The 16,065-nt window shown below is 41.2% G+C and overlaps 1 protein-coding gene across 1 annotated transcript in view; it reads right to left on the bottom strand.

The window, feature by feature from the left end:
* Window positions 1–1,675: 1,675 nt before the first annotated feature.
* Window positions 1,676–16,065, bottom strand: part of BEAN1 (brain expressed associated with NEDD4 1) — a 31,132-nt gene continuing 16,742 nt past the window's right edge. Inside the window, exons 4-6 of the mRNA XM_063313008.1 lie at window positions 10,681–10,890; window positions 9,143–9,284; window positions 1,676–2,275 (exon numbers count right to left, since the gene is read on the bottom strand). Coding sequence (XP_063169078.1) covers window positions 1,927–2,275; window positions 9,143–9,284; window positions 10,681–10,890 — 701 coding nt within the window. The 3' untranslated portion in view covers window positions 1,676–1,926. The remainder of the gene's footprint in view (window positions 2,276–9,142; window positions 9,285–10,680; window positions 10,891–16,065) is intronic.

The following is a 16,065-nucleotide window of genomic DNA, read 5'->3' as shown; positions in this document are numbered from 1 at the left end:
GCATCCTTTGTCAGGCCAAGGGCCACACTCCGATGTTTGGTGATTGCACTTCCAAAAATAAATGGGGCTGGATGAATACAAAATTTGATTTGATTGAAAGGTTTAGTTAAATATAATGGCATGGGGTTTATGCTTACTGGTAGTCCTCGCTTAATAAAAAATATAGTTTAGTGCCAGGGCAGACTTGCAACGGTGCTGAAAAACTGCCTTCAGCCATCACAGTGCCCCTGTGATCACGATTTGGGCACTTGGCAACCAGTTCGCATTTATGACCGTTGCAGTGTCACATGGTCACGTGATCACCATTTCCAACCTTCCCGGCCAGCTTCTGGCAAGCAAAACCAATGGGGAACCGCTTGATTCACTTAACAACCACGTGGTTCACTTAACACGCACAGTGATTCGCTTAACGACCACTGCAAAAAAGGTTGTAAAATCGGGCCGGATTTGCTTAATAACTGCTTCGCTTAGCAACTGAAATTCTGTTCCTGATTGTGGTCATTAAGCAAGGACTACCTGTACTTCCGTGTGGCACATTTTCCCCTTCTATCAAATTAAAACACACACACACAAACACAAATTTTGGATAGAAAGTTTTGGAGGACTTCTGGGGGCCACAAGCCAATGTTTTCCAAGGCAGCTGGACTTAAGCTGGGCAGCGAGGCCTTAAGGAACTGAAATTGGGCTCCGTGGGAGAGGGCAAAGGAATGGCCAGAGGAGGGATAGGAGAGCCTCTGCATTTCCCAAACAGCAAGAATATGATTTTGTAAAAGCTGAGAAAATACTCAGGTTAAAACTCTCTAATCATGAATAGCAGGATGTTTTGTAGGATAGAAACAACAGCAACAGCAAAACAACAATATAGTAGCAACCCAGTGAGAACCAAAGCAGAGATTTAAGTCCTAAAGGCACGGCAAAACAATTCTTTTGCTTCCTGTTTGCAAAACACCATGGAAGCAAACTAGTTTCTAGAATCCAGAGTTACAGCTCAGAAAAATTGGCTTCTTGTAAACAAATGAATGATCTGAGATACTCCGAGATTCCTTCTGTGGAAACCTGTGGTCGATAACTATTATTAGTTGGAGAATCATATTTTGGTACATAAACTGAATCATCATCATCATTGTGAACTCACTCCACAGACCTCAGAACAACATAGATGGCCTTCTCCCTATTTTACTAGCTTCCCAACTATCCTGCGAGGTAGGTAGTGTTGATCAACAGACTGGTTGGCTTGAGGATGGCTATTTTCCCACACCACATTGAAACAGCCTACATTTTAGCCTAGGGTGTTTTGTAAACCCAATCCACATTTTCTCAAAGTTACAAAGAATCCATTCCTCTGTTATTTATGTCTACCACTTACAAGCAGTGCTTAAAATATTGGTTGTACTTTTTTCCCCCCCAATATTCTCTTTTCCCCAAAAACCAGGGAAGGCCCAACAAGGATTGAAAATTCCGTATGCCTCTGGGTGAGCAAGAGACATTTTAAAGTGCTTTGGAGAGGCCTGCTTTCCCTAGCATTGCTTTTATTGTTTTAAATCAGTGTTCCTCAACCTTGGCCACTTTAAGAAGTGTGGACTTCAACTCCCAGAATTCCCCAGCCAGCAAAGCTGTCTGGGGAATTCTGGGAGTTGAAATCCACACATCTTAATGTGGCCAAGGTTGAGGAACACTGTTTAAATGTTCAGGGTGGGGGAGGATACAGTGCAAAAGACATAGACAGGCAAACTTTCAAAAGATGTTCTTCTAACAAAACAAAACCTGTATCTCCAAAAACAACACAGCCTAGCCCTGTTCCAAGTAGAAAAAGAGAAAAGTTTTGTTGCAAGTATGTAGGTGTGTGGGTGACCAATTCATCTTTCCAGGCGATCACCCTGCCTCGGCTTGAACATTTCCCTCCGATGTCTCCCTGGGGTAATTGGTTCACATTATTCTGTTGAAAAGTGTCTGATGGTGGTCTTCCAAGTCTTTCAGTAGAGCCGGTGGGATTTGGGGCAGAGGAATGTTCTGTTCACACGCAACAACCTCGTATGGAGGGGCAGTGTCTGTTGGGAATGATGATGGAAAGGAGATAGAAGGCTGATGCAGGTCCTGTACCCTACCCAAGTCCTCAGGATCCCTTCTCGTTGTTGTTCTGATGAATCCCCTTTCTTCTGAGGGATTGTTTATAGCCACATCATTCTGCTGACAAGGGTCAATCAGAGAATAAGGTGGAGGGTCCTCTGTGGGGAGATAGATTTGTGCTGCTCCAGGCCCAACACACTCATCGTATCTGAAAGAAAGCAAAGCCGCTGTTTAGCTCTGCCCCTCATATATAGTTGTGCAAAAGAGGTTCTTTGGGATAGTTTAGTTGTATAGAGAAAATGAAGAAGTATCAAACAGCAAAACAAATACAGAAGAAAGAGAGAACGGGTAGAGAGGAAGGGGAAGATGGAGAAAGTTTCAGCAGGATGGAGTTATCTTCAAAAATCTTCAAAAAGGAGGAGGTGGGAGGTTTAAAGAAAGCAAAAAGGCAATATATAAATTGGTGTTGGGTGTAGTGAAGGATAGTGTGCAAGGAAAAATGGTCTAGTGAATGGTGTTAGTATATAGTAGATTCAGCTCTATAGGTAGTTCTTGACTTAGGACCATTCATTTAGCAACCGTTTGAAGTTACGATGTTGCTAAAAATGTGATTTACAACCAGTCCTTGCGCTTACGACCATTGCCGTGTTCCTGCAGTCACATGATCAAAATTCAGGCGCTTGCAAATGGCATGTATTTACGATGGTTGCAGCATCCCGGAGTCATGTGATCGTCAATTGTGACCTTCACAGCTGGCTTCTGACAAGCAAAGTCAATGGGGGAAGCTGGAGTCACGTAACGACCCTGGCAGAAAAGGTCATAAAATTGGGTGTGACTCACTTAACAACTGCCTTGCTTAGCAATGGAAGTTCCGGTCTGAATTGTGGTCATAAGCCGAGGACTACCTGTATTTCCTTTCCTTTTCTCATATCTCCTGCCTTTAATTTCTTTTATTACCTTTTGCTCTGCTTTGCACAATATTGCTTTTCCCAACAACAGTGAGTTATTTCTTCTAAACTAGGCAGCGTGTACTTTGTTTTTAAAAGAAACCCACAATATGGATTTCATGGAAGGATGGCCTTAGGAACAAAAGTGAAGGAAAGGGGAATAACACCTTGAAAGCAATTAAATGTATCTGTTTTTACATTCTGCCCTTTTCAGGGGCATCCATGGGGAGCTGAGTGTCAAAACCTGCAAGTTGGCAGGCACAACCTTGCAAATGAAGCCTTTGTATGTACAAAAAGACTTCCATCACAGCAGTCTGCCCGCCATCTTGCAGATCCTCCCCACAACACAGACACCCCATCCCTTTCATGTTCTCGCACTATTCAGGGCAATCAATTAATTCAAAACAACAGTACAGACATCCATTCTAAAGGGAAATGAGAGAGAATGAAATTGAAACCAACTGATGCAGCAGGTGAAATAGAAGGTCAAGTATGTTTTATACTGTCTGAAATCAACACTTTCCTAAACTGAATGGTTCTTTTTCAAGGAGCAGGAAGCATTAAACGAAGGTGCCACTCTTAATGTAAAGGAGAGAGGGCTGCTATTTAAATGCAGACCCCCTCCACCATCAATTATATTAACTGAAATAATAAATATATAGCATGTCTGTGGTTGAGAGTCTTCTTGGCAGCAATTTTTATGTTATTTTTGTTGTTTTTAACTCTGGTTGTTTTTATTCTTTTTTATTCTATTTTAATTGTGAGCCACCCAGAGTCTTGTGTATGAGATGAGTGACCTATACATTTACTAAATAAGTAAACAGACAAACAAACAAACAAACAAGCTCTAAGCTATTACACAGGGCAACCAAATAGAGCCTGTCTGCATATTATTTTTTTTTTACTCCGTATCTGCTCTTTCTAAAATACTAGCTCTAAAATGGATCTGACATGTTTCCAGTGAATTTGGGTCCCCAGGAAATCCATTAAGAGTGAGATATTTATGGATATTACTATTGATTTACTGTTTCAAGAAAAATTGACTAGAGTGGTTCCATTTGAGTGCCTTGGCAGGATCATGATTAAGGAAAGCAGAAAGAAAAAGAAAAGAAAACCCCAATGAAATCTGAAGTGTTTTGCTTAAAACCCGTATTAGAACTGATTAGGGATACATTTTGAGAGATAATCACATTTAGTCATAAATGAGATTTCTGCAGCTCATGCATCAAAGCAATTAAATTATTAACATCCCGAAGGCATCTTTCATAAATTAATGTCCTAATTAGAATTGTATATAAATAGTATATCTGCCCTGGATAGCCTTCAAAATTTTAAACGAAAAACAGGCCCCCACCAAAACTTGGCTTCAGCTTCATGGGTCAGGAGTGAGTTTATTGATTCTCAGAAGATCTGGTCCCAGGTGCTAATTTTGTGCTTGGCTGTAATGGCTGCCTGGTTTGACCCCTATGCCCTTTCCCCAAACTGGGGCCCTGCAGATGATGGGGGTTGCAAATCCCAGAATTCCTGAAGGCCTCTTTCACATGTTATAAACTTTACTGGGCATGTTTGTTGCTCAGGGCAGAAATAAATTTTAAAATCGACATATGCCCCTTCCCTCTCATTAGATGGAATTCCATTTCAAGAACTGGCCATGGTTCAGTGGAGTAAAAACACCCAACAGCAATACCATCATGAATCTCAGCTGCAACAGAATAGGGGTCCTTCTGAAAATAATTCTTCAAGAGCAGTGTTTCTCAACCTTGGCAACTTTAAGATGTGGGGACTTCAAGTCCCAGAATTCCCCAGCCAGCATGGCTGGCTGGGGAATTCTGGAAGTTGAAGTCCACACGTTATAAAGTTGCCAAGGTTGAGAAACACTGTCCTAGAGGAATACATACATAGAAAAGATTTCAAACCTGCTGACATCCCTCTCTCTTCTTTCCCTCCTACAATCATTCTAATGACGCTGGGCGCAGGTCATTTTATGGCTTTAAAAACTATTTAAAGTTTGAAACTATTATTTTAAGTTCAAAAATGACATGGGAAGCTGGCCAGCTAGCTAGTATCACCTTTATTTCTAAAAACATCTCTGGATTCTCCATAAGCTCCATAGACTATCTTAGAAAAGCTAAATGATGGATGGTTGAATCTCAGGGTTGGGTTTGATAGATGCCCCTCATTCTGGAGTAAAAGGCAATGTAAACTGAGGGATAGTTTTCTGGAAACTGAAGGGAAGTACGGAAAAATGACCCCATCAATTTGTCTTTGGCTAAATAAATTGTTATTGCTTATGGAAATAATGTTTATCAAGGTTTGGTGAGAGATTGATGTATTATATGTTTTGTTGTTTATTCGTTTAGTCGCTTCCGACTCTTCGTGACTTCATGGACCAGCCCACGCCAGAGCTTCCTGTCGGTCGTCAACACCCCCAGCTCCCCCAGGGACGAGTCCGTCACCTCTAGAATATCATCCATCCATCTTGCCCTTGGTCGGCCCCTCTTCCTTTTGCCTTCCACTCTCCCTAGCATCAGCATCTTCTCCAGGGTGTCCTGTCTTCTCATTATGTGGCCAAAGTATTTCAGTTTTGCCTTTAATATCATTCCCTCAAGTGAGCAGTCTGGCTTTATTTCCTGGAGGATGGACTGGTTGGATCTTCTTGCAGTCCAAGGCACTCTCAGAATTTTCCTCCAACACCACAGTTCAAAAGCATCGATCTTCCTTCGCTCAGCCTTCCTTATGGTCCAGCTCTCGCAGCCATATGTTACTACAGGGAACACCATTGCTTTAACTATGCGGACCTTTGTTGTCAGTGTGATGTCTCTGCTCTTAACTATTTTATCGAGATTTGTCATTGCTCTTCTTCCAAGGATTAAGCGTCTTCTGATTTCCTGACTGCAGTCAGCATCTGCAGTAATTATATATATGTGTATTATATATATGTGTTTATATCTGTGTTGGAGAGGGTCAGAAGTCACTTTCTTTGTATTATTTTCTAAATATTTCGCACTTTTTAAGTTGGTCTTTTTTCTTTTAGTTCTTTCTTCAATCTTTTCTATACTTTCTATCTTATCTGTACTTTGAAACTTCAATGACGTTTTCTTTAAAAAATTGTCTTTGGCTAAATAGATGGTTGATCATGTTTGAGAGAGCCATGACCTATTTTCAGAATTCCAGATATGTTTCTTCTTCTTAGCATTTTTCCCACATTATGGCAGGGTCTGCTTGTCGGCATATCCGCCTCCATTTGGCTCGGTCCAAGGCATCTTCAGGAGTGACGTTCACACATTCCATGTCCTCCTTAATGTGGTCCATCCACCATTTCTTGGGTCTACCACAGGGCTGCCGGCCATCAGGGTCCAGGCGCATGGCTGTTCTTGCCACTGAGCCTTCTTTGCCGCGTACGACGTGTCCATACCATCTAAGCCTGCCTTCCCGCAGTTTTGCCATGATTGGCACAACTCCCAGTTGTCATTGGACGTTATCGTTCACGGCATGGTCAAATCGTGTTAGTCCAAGGCACCATCGGAGCATTCGCATTTCCATCACGTGCAAGGCCTGCTTGTGCTACATGAATTCTTGCTCCTTGTTTTTAATACTTAGGAAGCTTAAGATAAGACTGTTGGATGGATATTTTATATTTTCTTTTATTAAATGCGCCTATTAGCATATTTTGTATTTAATGATTGCTAGCCACCTTTAACTCTTTGGGAAGGAGCAAAACAGTGGAATAATGTGTGCAAAGATTTTTTGTCCTCAATTACTCTTTATACTGATTCTCTACTGTACTCTACAAGCTCTGTTTTTCACACTCCTTAACTTGGGAATATTACAGAGCAAAACAAGTAGGAACATCTATAATCCAGACATATTGTTGTAACACAGAAGAAATGAAACAGCCTGGAATCTATCAAAGGGAGCTTCCCTCAGACTTCTGTATGACATAAAGGGGCACTGATGCTCATTCGGGCATGCAGTCTTGTACCCAATAACCTTGGAGTAAGCCTCTTGGATCTCAATGGGATTTACTTATGCATAGACATAAGCTCAGCATGTGGGATACTAAAGTAAATGGAGGGAGTTGAAGAAAACTGGGTGTCTTGATTCAGTCTCATTCATATAGCAGGTTTCATCCCCAAGATCCACAGCTGGTTGGAAGAAGGCCAGTCTGAAGCTTTAGAGAACCATTACATATCAAGGTCTTCAATACACTGGATTTGGACCTAGGCTAGCATGATCTGTTACAGGGGAGGAAAAACACTGCAGCTAAAGGGGGATGCTCAACTTTCAATAGCACAACGTTGATGGCTTAGGAGCTAGAAAGGAAAAGATAGATGGAAAATTGAGGAATAATCACTGCCATAGAATGAATGGGGGAAGGAAAGAGGAAGAAGGTTTGGGAGAAGAGGATGAGGAAGGGTAAAACTTGGAAGATTACTGGAGCTGGCAGTTGGCAACCTTGCCTGGAGGATTTAGGAGAATGCCAGCTGGTAGAAACAAAGGCTGTACTTTCTAGATACTCTTATCAGTTAAGCAGATGGCCAAACAGCTTCCCACTTAGGCTGCAGGAAGAGGGTGGAAAGGTTGTAAAAAGCCCTGATTTATGGGCCTCCTGCCACAAGTTGATTTCGCCTCCTGTAATTAAGTTAGTGGGAGAAAATCTGTATGTTCCACCCCTTGAGAACAGAGTGTAGTAGACTCTACAAATTACTGGAATTAAGTACTGCTTAAACAAACGCTACTTGAGAAGAGAGGCATCCTCACTTCTACACCAGAGAATATGAAGAGGATGGAAGATTGACCATGCCTCTCCTTCTGCCAGGCTTCAAGCTGTAGGCAGCACTGGATCTAATTAGGCAAGGTCTTGAAAGAAAGAAAGAAAGAAAGAAAGAAAGAAAGAAAGAAAGAAAGAAAGAAAGAAAGAAAGAAAGAAAGAAAGAAAGAAAAGAAAGAAAGAAAAAGAAAGAAAGAAAGAAAGAAAGAAAGAAAGAAAGAAAGATTTAACTGAAGGAAAGTTAGAAAGCCATAATGAGGGATTACCCATCCATCCATCCATCATAACCACACACTCATATATGGATGGGTAATACCGTACCATACCTGGGTAATAAAAATCTTGCACAAATACACAAAGACAATCTCACCCAACATCTCAGCTCCATTCCCATGGCTGTGGTTTTGCATGATCAAACCCTATTTATGGAATTTGGACTTGTTCTTATGCCTGTGCTGCACAAGGCTCCCTTTTCTGAATGAGAACCCAGATACCCATCCATGCCTTGCTTTGGAAACAGGGTTTGCAAATTTGTTTCTCTCTGTGATAAGCAAGTCTCCATCTTTGACAGGCTGATGGTCTTTTGTATCTTAGAAGCTCAGGAAGGTGAACTGATCACATGACATCAAACAAGTGGAAAACGTATGCATACACATGCAGGATATTTTATTTATTTATTTGATTGGTACAGCTACCCATCTCACAGTAGTGACTCTTTGCAACTTACTATAAAGTTTCAAATGTGTCTACATGGTTTGTTTTTGTTTGTTTTGTTTTAGGGCCGTGTGTGTTAAATCTGGAAATTGGTGAGAAATCAAGCTGCTGATTCTTGGACACTAGTTACAATTTTTGATGAAGTTATTCAGAGAGGGCAGACAACAGAAAAGAGTTCAGAGACCAAAAGGGGTTTGGGATATATGGGTCAATGGTTTTAGTATATGGCTGTTCCTACATAATTCCTTTAATCAGAGGCTTCAGCTGACTTTCTGAATGAACCCTGTTAATTCCACCTAATATCCTTTACATTTTCAGTTAAACATCTAACGGCTGCTTTTGCACAGCATGCTAAGCTTGATTAATTTTTATCTTCCTGAGGATCCTTTTTGGTAGCATAGTTGTGTGAACCCATGGTTTGGCTAATTTATACTTCAGTGTACTATGTGAACCCAGACCATGGGTTGATTCAGGAACCAAGTTAAAATGGGATTTGCAAATTGAGTTAATATCCATGGTCAATTCTGGGTAATAATTAGAGAAGCTGACCCAAACTGCCTTGAATTTAAGAGCTAGAGTAGTTAAACTGATCATCAGCAATTAATATAAACATGAGAATAATATATATACAAAAGAAATTTACCGTGGTGGCGAGTCAGGGTGTGTGATATTGGCCTGGGAGAGTGCCTCCATGTAAGAGCTGAAATAAAATGTTGGTTGGAATTCTTCAGTGCAGCTGGATCTTAGCTCTCCTACTGAACCACCATAGGAGAAACAGTCTGGAGCTGGGAAAAAGAGAAGTAATACTAGCACGGTTCCATAGGATGGATTAAACAAGAGTTGGAGAGATAGAGCCTTGGAAGTTCTAAGTCAGAAATACTTTGGATGAATCCAGGAATGTAGTCTTAAGCTGAGCAGAGAGAGAGATTTGATGGCTTGGTAGCTCTCTCTCATAGCAACTGCTGAGACATTCTTGAAAAGTGCTAGACATCACATAACATAGCATACTATAGCATAGACTTTATTACAGTCTTAGACCAGCCTGTAAAGTTCCAGAAAAAATGCATTTAGTTTTTGGGTATAGATGGGAATGAAGGATACCAGTTAGATGCCTTCTTTTCTGCTCGCTTTCCAGTTACTTGAATTGTTTTTCATGGTGTCCTTAACTTTATTCATGGTCACTCATACTTTGGTCGCCTCCTGGTTGGGCTACTGCAATGCACCCCAAATAGGGATGTCCTAGAAGACCACCCCAAAGCTGCAACCAGTCCAGAATGCAGAGGTCCAGGTAATTATGCAGGGGTACCAGGCACCATGGTAGGCTCATGTTAACACCACTGCTTTATGAGCTGTATTGCTCCCAGTAGGTGTCCAGGTGCTGTTACCATGTATAAAGCCCTTCATGGCAAGGGTGAGTTACTTGAGGGACTACCTTTCTCTGATTATCTCTGCGTGCTCCATGAGGTCCAACCAGGTGGAACTGCTGCATCTATAAAACAGTGGGACCAGGAGGTGTTCCTTTTCTGTTGCAGCACCTACCCTTTGGAATAGGCTATCCCAAGATCCAGATAACCCTGATCCTACTGGCCTTCTGTACAGCCTTGAAGACCTGATTTTTCCCCCAGGCAAGGAATTGGGTGAGTCCATTGGTAAGCATTGGAATGGGAAAGATTGTGGGTTGACCTTGGTTTCTACTATATTTTTTTTTTCTTGTACTCTTATTTATGTTGCTTGTTTTGTTCTTGGTTTTATGAACAGGACAACCACCCAGAGCTGCAATCTGTAAGTTAGGCAGCCATAAAAATCTAAAAATTAATGAACTGCTTCATTTCTAAGAATTTGGGCAGTAAAAAACAGTAGCAGCTGGGGGTGCTCTAACAAAGCAAAATGTCCATATTTTGACCTTGGAGCAGAAATGGGGAACTTTTGGGTCTCCTGGGTTGCTGAATTCCCAGCATCTCTTTACCATTCATCTTACAGGCTATGATACCTGAGTTTTAGCCCAGTGACATCCAGAAAGCTGTATGTTCCCTTCCCCTCCCTAGGATCAGGAATAACAGAGGATGAAGTAGGGCTATGGAAGGAAAGATTGGAAATATTTGCACCGTATTATTGAGCTCCTAATTTTGCAGATACCATTAAAAAGAAAAAAGAAAAAGAAATTACAGAAAACTCTCTTACTGTAGCTGGCATCCCTCCACAGCTGAAGGTGTCGAAAGCACTGATTTTTTCGCAGGCTACCAATCAGGATGGCCACACAGGACAGAAACAGGACCACTCCAATGACTACCCCGGCCACAAGCACTGAGGAATCCAGCATAATAGTGCCTCTGCTGGTTTCTGTGTAGTGAGTAATCTTGCTGATGAAGTTGCTATGGTTCAGGTGGATTTCTATGCAGCAGTGAGACAGAGAGATGGAGACTGTTGAATAGATCCTACAAAGCAGCCAGTTTCAAATTTATATTGCTAGGTAAAGCTTTGTGGTTTACAGGTGAATGGAGAGCATCCCATCAACTTCAGTCAACACAACCAACAATCAGGACTATTGCTGGACTACAACTCTCTTCATCCATGATCGCTGGGATATGTTGGCTGGAACTGAAGGGAGTTGAGGTCCAACAACATGACAATGAATGAAAAGCTTCTGGTTCTCATCATGATATGAGTTGAGTTTTCTTTACAGTTTTATAGTTGAACTAGGTCACCTAATTGCAAGCATGCGATGCCCACTGATCTTCAGTAACTGATATCAGTTACTTGCTCCATTTTGGCTAAGAGGCAGTTGCTGGGTTCACACTTAATGTTAAACCATATACTTCAGATTACACAACACAATGGCTGGCTTTGTGCATCATACAGAACTAAAAACCACAATTTGCAAGTCACAATGGTGGATTCACACATCATTCTAAGCCCCCTATATCACATTATAGCTTAGGCTGATATGTGAATCAAGGGCTCTCTGGTGACTTCTCAGTGCCTTTGTGCATACAGTGATCAACCTCAATATACCACTGATAGCGTGCTGTTGTTGTCAAGCTCCTGTACCCATGCAACGATAACAAAGGTTGCTTTGGTGCATTCAGAAATATTAAATGGGCCAACAAATCTACAAGGATTTTTGGGACGTTTCTCCAAGGCAAAATGCTGGCCTCTCCTTTTCAACAGCTGACGTTGCCTTTTATTTTTTGCTGAAGCCATCTGATAACAGCCTCTGCCTTGTGCACTGACATTCTTATTAAAGAGTCAGAAGGAATCAGATTGGGTCACTACTGACCTGCACACTAAGAATGTCAGAAGCAAAGAATGTGTGGCAGGAAAAGAGGGCTAGAAATAAATTGTTTCAGATATTTGTGCCTTTAGGACATTACATTAATGTCACAGCCACTTGTAAATGTGCTATTTCAAATTAGCAGGTAAACCCATACAGGCTTCCCATTCTTCAGACCACCGATCTGTTTTAGCAACATGATAAATTCCACTGGAGGGAATGAAATTGCTTGGGTGGCCAGCAAGCATGTGGTATATGCTGCTGCTCCGCTGCCTGCTTTCTCCAGCAGCAAACCATTGCATTAACTGGCATGGGGCTTCAGCATTCTCAGGCTTGCCAGAATGCATATTCCTGATCAAGGCCCAGCTCCCTGTACTGCTCTAAGCCATGGAGGACTGAGTAAGCCACAGTGGCCTGAATTCAAATATTATGGTAAGACTGGCTTTACAGACCAAAATGGCTAGGTTCCTAGCATGTTGAATCGAGGCTTGTTAACTAAGCACAAATGACTGAGTTTTCACAAGTTCTAAACCATAAACCATGGTTCACAAACCATGAGGCTGTATTCACACAAGCCATGAAGGTAAAATCAAACACAGCACCTTATAGCATGTTGTAGCTTAAGTTTTTAGCTGAACACCCCCACTGCATGGGTTCTCACCTTGTGCTAAGCTGTGACCATGGTCAGCTGAACAAACCACAAGTGGGTGAGTTATCACATGTGAAGCCAGTTCCAAAACAATTGTACCATGTCTATGTACAGTGTGTGAATCCAGTTAAGATAGTTTTTTTGCTTGAAATTGGTCTTAAGACTTGCCCATTTTCTTGCAGCGAGATTATTGTATACACAAAGATGGAAAGATTTGGCACTACCCACAATGGAGGAATGGTTGGTGAAGACGAACTTGCTGAGATGACTAAATTGACTTCTTTGATTAGAGAAAAGACAATATCTATGTTTATTACTGACTGGAAACCCCTTATGGACTTTTTGTGGAAAACAGAAGAAAATGAACTTATGATTTATGGTTTTGTTGAGTAGACAGGATAGACAATAGAAAAGAGTCATACTGTAACCAGAATAAGAGATAAAGTTATAATTGTTCTTATAACTGCTGCAAAGATTAGAAGCTACTTTGTATTTTTTTCTTCTTTTTCTATTTTCCTTTTCCTTTTTTTTTCTTCCTTGCACTTTTAGCTTTCTTTGGTTTCTTTTTTCTTCTTTTCTTTTTCTCCCTTTATAGTAGTTTGTATTAATTTTTATCTTTCCTTAAAATCTTTAATAAAATTATACACGCATACACACGGTGTGTGTGTGCGTGTGCGTGTGTGTGTAAATAAAAGACTTGCCCATTTTCAATTGGTTGCTGTCTTCTGATCTTGAAACCCTTTTACTATTTCTCCTGATGTGTCCAGTTCCTCTGCTAAGCTTATCTTGGTATGTATGATAAGTGAACTGTAAGCAACATTTAGGAAAATGTGAATTTATCATCTGTCTGTCTGTCTATTGTAGAACTATATTCACATTTCCCTAAATTATATAAAATCTATCTTCACCTCAACTCAAAACTGAATTTAGGTGAAATACAATTAAAACCAGTGCAATGCTGCTCTTTCTGCATTTGCCAGGGATGTTAGCATGAATGGAGGAAAAACATTCTCATGGTCCCCATCAGGACTTTAAATTCTGCATCTGCCAGAGAACCCTACAATCAGGGTAAAGGTAGCTAGACTCTTAAGGCTTGGCAATTGAGCTTGCTTTTTTTCCTTCTCCCTCCCCTCCCCTTTTTATCCCTGATGCATCTTTTCTGTCCACCTTCTTGTATTTTGCAGGTGTGCAGTTTGTCTGCTTTATAACATCCTTGCATGGAGTGGTTGCTATCACTCTTGAAGGCCTTTGCTCACTTGCACTCAGCACAAACATGCCCTGGCTACATGACATTGTCCCCATAATGTTGCTTTCACCTCCTCCCCAGGCCCATGAATGAAACCACCTCAAGTCATTTGGAGCTGTACCAAGCTGTAGTATTTTTACCTTATTCCAACAACATTCCAGGACAGCCTCAGGATGTACAGTATAATATCTTTTAAACTTTGTCATCCATTATTCTGGAGGGAAGTCAGTGATTGGAAATGATGGGGAACCGAGACAACAGAGGCAGGAGCGGAACTGGCAAGGGGGACAGCCCATTTTTTCCTGGTATAGTTTTTTGCTGATTCAAGGATGGGTTGAGAGCACTATAACTCAACAATGGAGAAATCCAACTGAGAGAGGTCAGACTCAACCAGCAGCAAAGAAGAGAGACAGAGATGGACTTTAATGGAATCTGGAATGTAGAGAAGCTCTGCAAAACTTGGAAGCAGTCCTCAAAGAAGATAGATGGCAGTATATACTCAGAGGGTGGTATTCTTCAGAGATGGATATCAGTGGCTATGTAGATGTTGCTGAGCTACTATTCCCAGCATTCCTTGCTCTCAGCCCATGCTGACACGGGCTCCTGGGAGCTGAAGTTCAGCAACATCTGGAAAGCCACAGGTTGCCCACTCCCATACTGAGCTTCAGATAGGTTTGGAGTCTTCACAGGCTTGGACAACCAAATAAGTGAAGACTGCCCACCAGCTGTGTATGATCAGTCACTAGGTACTCTTGTTGCGCTTCATTTTTTTTTACTAATATACAGCAAAATTTCAATTTAAGGGACTTCCATTTAGTGGACTTCAAATGCAAGGGATCAGATTTCCACCCAGTCAGGCCCTTCCCCACTCCCAAAATAATGGACAAGTCTATTGCACTTGAAGTAGTCCAGATATGCTAGTTCCATTATCTTAATTTTATGACATCTGTGGCAATTGATGTCATGACAAAAATTAGATACTTTGGTATTTAACAGACGCAACCAGAAATAACAGACACACCTTCCCCTCAATTAGTCCATTAAATCAAGGTTTTGCTGAATTCTAAAAAGAACTACGATCCCTGTCATGCAACTGCTGAAGGCACAGCAGCAGGGGTGATCAAGAGGGCAATTAGAATCATAGGATTGAATCCCTATTTTATGTCTGTTGTATGAGCGAAGGGGTGGGACTTCAATCGTGTAGTTGGGCTACCATTTTAACTTTCCGGACCCTCCCCGCACACTCCCTGCAAGGTTTACTAGTAAAAAGAAAAACAAGCAAGCAAACAAAAAACAATCCAAATGCTGTCTTGACTACATTCCCAGCTGCTGCTGCTTCTCTGCCTACCTGCTCTATCGCATGGTCTCTGCTGGACCTCTCTGTGATTCCTTGCTACTGCTGATAACACAGCCAATATATCATTTCCATCATTAACCAATGCATCACGTCCATTGTTGACCTCAGTTTCCTTCAACGTTCCCACCAATGTCTGGAATTGGATAATATTTGTGATGCCGAAATATCATCCTGGCTCAGAGTGGCTGCTCTTTTTTCCCTTTCACACATTTAACTTCTTCTAAAAATAAATGAGCCCCAAATAAAAGCCAGCCAAGTTTTTTTTTTTAACAACCTGGTCTACTTCTTTCAAATATATATAAAAATACATACAGCCGCATCTTATTGCAGGTGATGTTACCAAGCCAACCCTAATCTGGCAAGAGATTTATTCATTTGATTCATCATCTTTAAATAAAGACTTGCCTCTCTTTTACTGGTGGACTGGCCACAGCAACCTACATCTTGAGGCAAGAACTGCTTTTGAGGTGGGGGAGGGCATAGGAGGCTTTACTAATCTACTGTTTCCAAAAAGATTGTTCTACTGTATTAGAATAGTCACACAAACAGTAGCTGTATTTGTACATCTGGCTAAGCCATGGTTACCACTGATTGGTTGATTAAGCCACCGTGGGTTGATTTAGCACTAAGTCATAATCCATGTTTTCGAACACAACATGCCAATTCCAAATCAAACCTGCCATGCCACAGCTTAGTGCAGGAGTAACTTTGGTGCCAGAGTTGCTGGTAGTTGACAACCCTGTTTCCCACCGTCTGAGGCAAGAACAAGATGAAAATGGTTAGCATTTCACAGCTGAGAACAAAAACAAGAAAATCTTATGAATACTCCATAGATGAAACACTTTTAAAAAAAAAAGGAGCCAAAAAATAAAGTTGCAGAATGTCTTTTTTCTTCGTCTTCCACAACTGAGTTGAAATCGGGTCTTTGGCATTTTTCTTAGTAGGCTTTGCATTATTTTTTGCACATTACCCTTCATCTCAGTTTCTGTTTTGAGAGGAGCATTACTTGGTTTGCCTGCTTTAAAAATGGCAAAACTTCAGCA

This window comes from Candoia aspera, chromosome 11 (genome assembly GCF_035149785.1).
Source record: "Candoia aspera isolate rCanAsp1 chromosome 11, rCanAsp1.hap2, whole genome shotgun sequence".
Classification (NCBI taxonomy): Eukaryota; Metazoa; Chordata; class Lepidosauria; order Squamata; family Boidae; genus Candoia; species Candoia aspera.
Note: the sequence above shows the minus strand (reverse complement) of the source record. Positions and strands in the feature narration are given on the sequence as shown.